Below are 2,468 nucleotides of genomic sequence, written 5' to 3'. Positions count from 1 at the left end.
CCTCTGGTGGGGGAATAAATAGTCATAGAATACAAACAAGCCTTTTTCCATTTCTGTCTTCAGGTAATTTTCTTTTTTGCTATCTGAAACAGAAAATGAAACAAATAATTTTTATCCCCTTTTGACACTAAGAATGAGAATGGTTTTGTATTTTAATTTTAATTCCAGTATTTTAAAACAAAAATCAAATATCCACTCATTTCTTGTTTTTTAATACCCGTTTCAGAAATGAAAATCCAATGACCAAAAGATACACTGACCCTCCTGTACCAGTTTGAGAATAACTCAACATCAGGGGTGAGGGTTTCTCAGGTCCTCCTGAGCCACTCTCCTGCAGGTTCATCTTGTTTTTTTGCTGCAACACATCTGATTCAATAACCTGTTCAACCCTGGAGAAGCCTGTTAATCATCCATTCCTTCCTRTCAGGTGTGTTGGAGCAGGGAAACAAGAAAACCTGCTGATATCCACTCTCCAGGACACGTTTGTTTTACATCAACATTAACTATGTGTGGAAAATACACCTTTAGAAATTCATGAGTTGTTATTTTATTGATATTAGTCCTTGTTTATATTCGTTATTATCTGAGTTAACTGTATCACCTTGTTGTCCAGGGTGAAGAGGAAAGAGTCACTCTCTCGTTTGTCAGCCTCTGCATCAGTGATGATCTCTCCAACATATCTGTGGAAGGATCCAGAGCAGGAACTCAGCAGAAGCACKTTATTTATACAACATTGAATTCCAGCTTTTCTCTCGTTACGCTGTCTTCTCACTCGCAGATGAATGTTCCTTGAGGGATATCCTGCATGGCCCTGACTCCCCAGCCCATCCTCTCTGTCCTGAAGAGCTGCAGTCGGACTCTGTGACAGAGAGCTGTGATGTCAGCCAGCAGCTGGCACAGTGGAACACACCTTCAAATAAAACTAACACCAGCTTTTGTTGTGTTAGGAAAAACAACTTGGAACCTTTCCTAATTATAGTTGATAACATCAGGTGGACTACTGCTACTAGTGGTGAGAAAGTGTGTTGTGACTTATCTGTTGAGGCCCTCAAGGTGACGACTGACCCAGGTTTGACCCAGGCCTAGTGCCAAGAAGAGGGAGGAGCTACAACAACATATTTTTGTCACACAACTACAACAATGAGAATGGAGTATAATAACCTTAACAGTGCATATATATCAAATATGTCTTTAATTCTTCCACAGCATAAGTTTGATCATGATGACACTAAAAATAAAAACAAGTCAAGATTCACAGAATAAGTCATGTCAGGTACAGAACCTGTTAGGACCTGCTGTTTCCATCTTCCTACCATGACCACTACTTGTTTTTTTGTTTGTTTTGTTTTTAAGCTTCAAGCCACCTTAAAGTAATGCAGAAACCTTTTCTAACAACATGGAGATGTTCTGTTATTATTGTGTGAAAGCTATTAAGCATTCAAAACAGTCAGATCATCCAAATTGCACAGATCTTGTTTTGTATATTTTGTGTTATTTCAACAATTCATGTATCAAAACCTTCAGCTGCTTTGGGACATTCCAGCTATGACTTTTGGCCTTTTAGCAACATATWCTTGTTGAGATATTTTGCTCTTCTGCCATTTTTATTCTCAATGAAAATGAAGGGAGCTGTCTTCAACATTTTTATAATCCTTGAAAACAGTTTAAACTTTTCTTAATTTTTCATCTTTTGTTCTGTTTTTTTTTACTTCTTTGAGCTCATTTTTGCTGCCTTCAGCTTCTTTTAGCTTTTTTTTTTATTTTGTACCATCTTTCTGTTATTTTCAGCTATCCTGCTAAATTTATGCCTTTTTCTTTCTGCTGTTTCTGCAATTTAAGCTAATTTATAGTTATTTTCTGCTAATTTAACTTTTTCACAGCTAATTTCACATTATTATAATTTCAGCTTCGTACTACTTAATTCAGCAAACATGAGCTCTTTCTGCTTCTTTGTGCTAGATTAAGCTTTTTCACCTACGTTTTAGCTACGTTTCTGCTAACTTTAGTTTTATGTTTGAAAGCAAGCTTCAAAAAATTACAACATTTTTGTACATCTTTTTCTTTCTTTCCTGCAAAAATAATTTCATTCATGCTGCATTTTTTGCAGAAAATGTGAATTTTCTAGTTTACATGAGCTCGGTCAATCAGCTGATGGCAGTCTGTTTTATAGACATTTTAGAGTCATGTGACAGGCCCCAGCTGTAAATAAGACACTGTTCTTCATCTGCCCTGCACAGTTAGATAAAGATTACACAAAAATAAATTAATCTAAAGACCTGAGTCCGTTTTGAACAACCCTGTTCCTGCAGGTCCTCCAGCAGGAGCAGGCATGGTTACACTCAAACAGCACTGGGGTCTCCCAGTGACAGAAGTCCAGTGGCAGTCGGCCTTCCTGTAGACACACACACACACACACACACACACACACACACACACACACACACACACACACACACACACACACACAC

The 2,468-nt window shown here is 37.7% G+C and overlaps 1 protein-coding gene across 1 annotated transcript in view; it reads right to left on the bottom strand.

Annotated features, from left to right (window-relative positions):
• ehmt1a (euchromatic histone-lysine N-methyltransferase 1a) overlaps nt 1–2,468 on the bottom strand; it is a 27,600-nt gene that overhangs the window by 4,884 nt on the left and 20,248 nt on the right. The window contains exons 17-19 of the mRNA XM_014023992.1: nt 2,277–2,392; nt 773–859; nt 602–680 (exon numbers count right to left, since the gene is read on the bottom strand). Coding sequence (XP_013879446.1) covers nt 602–680; nt 773–859; nt 2,277–2,392 — 282 coding nt within the window. The remainder of the gene's footprint in view (nt 1–601; nt 681–772; nt 860–2,276; nt 2,393–2,468) is intronic.

This window comes from Austrofundulus limnaeus, unplaced genomic scaffold, assembly GCF_001266775.1.
Source record: "Austrofundulus limnaeus strain Quisiro unplaced genomic scaffold, Austrofundulus_limnaeus-1.0 Scaffold402, whole genome shotgun sequence".
Classification (NCBI taxonomy): Eukaryota; Metazoa; Chordata; class Actinopteri; order Cyprinodontiformes; family Rivulidae; genus Austrofundulus; species Austrofundulus limnaeus.
The sequence above is the reverse complement of the archived record's forward strand: the minus strand, read 5'-3'. Positions and strand labels throughout refer to the sequence as shown.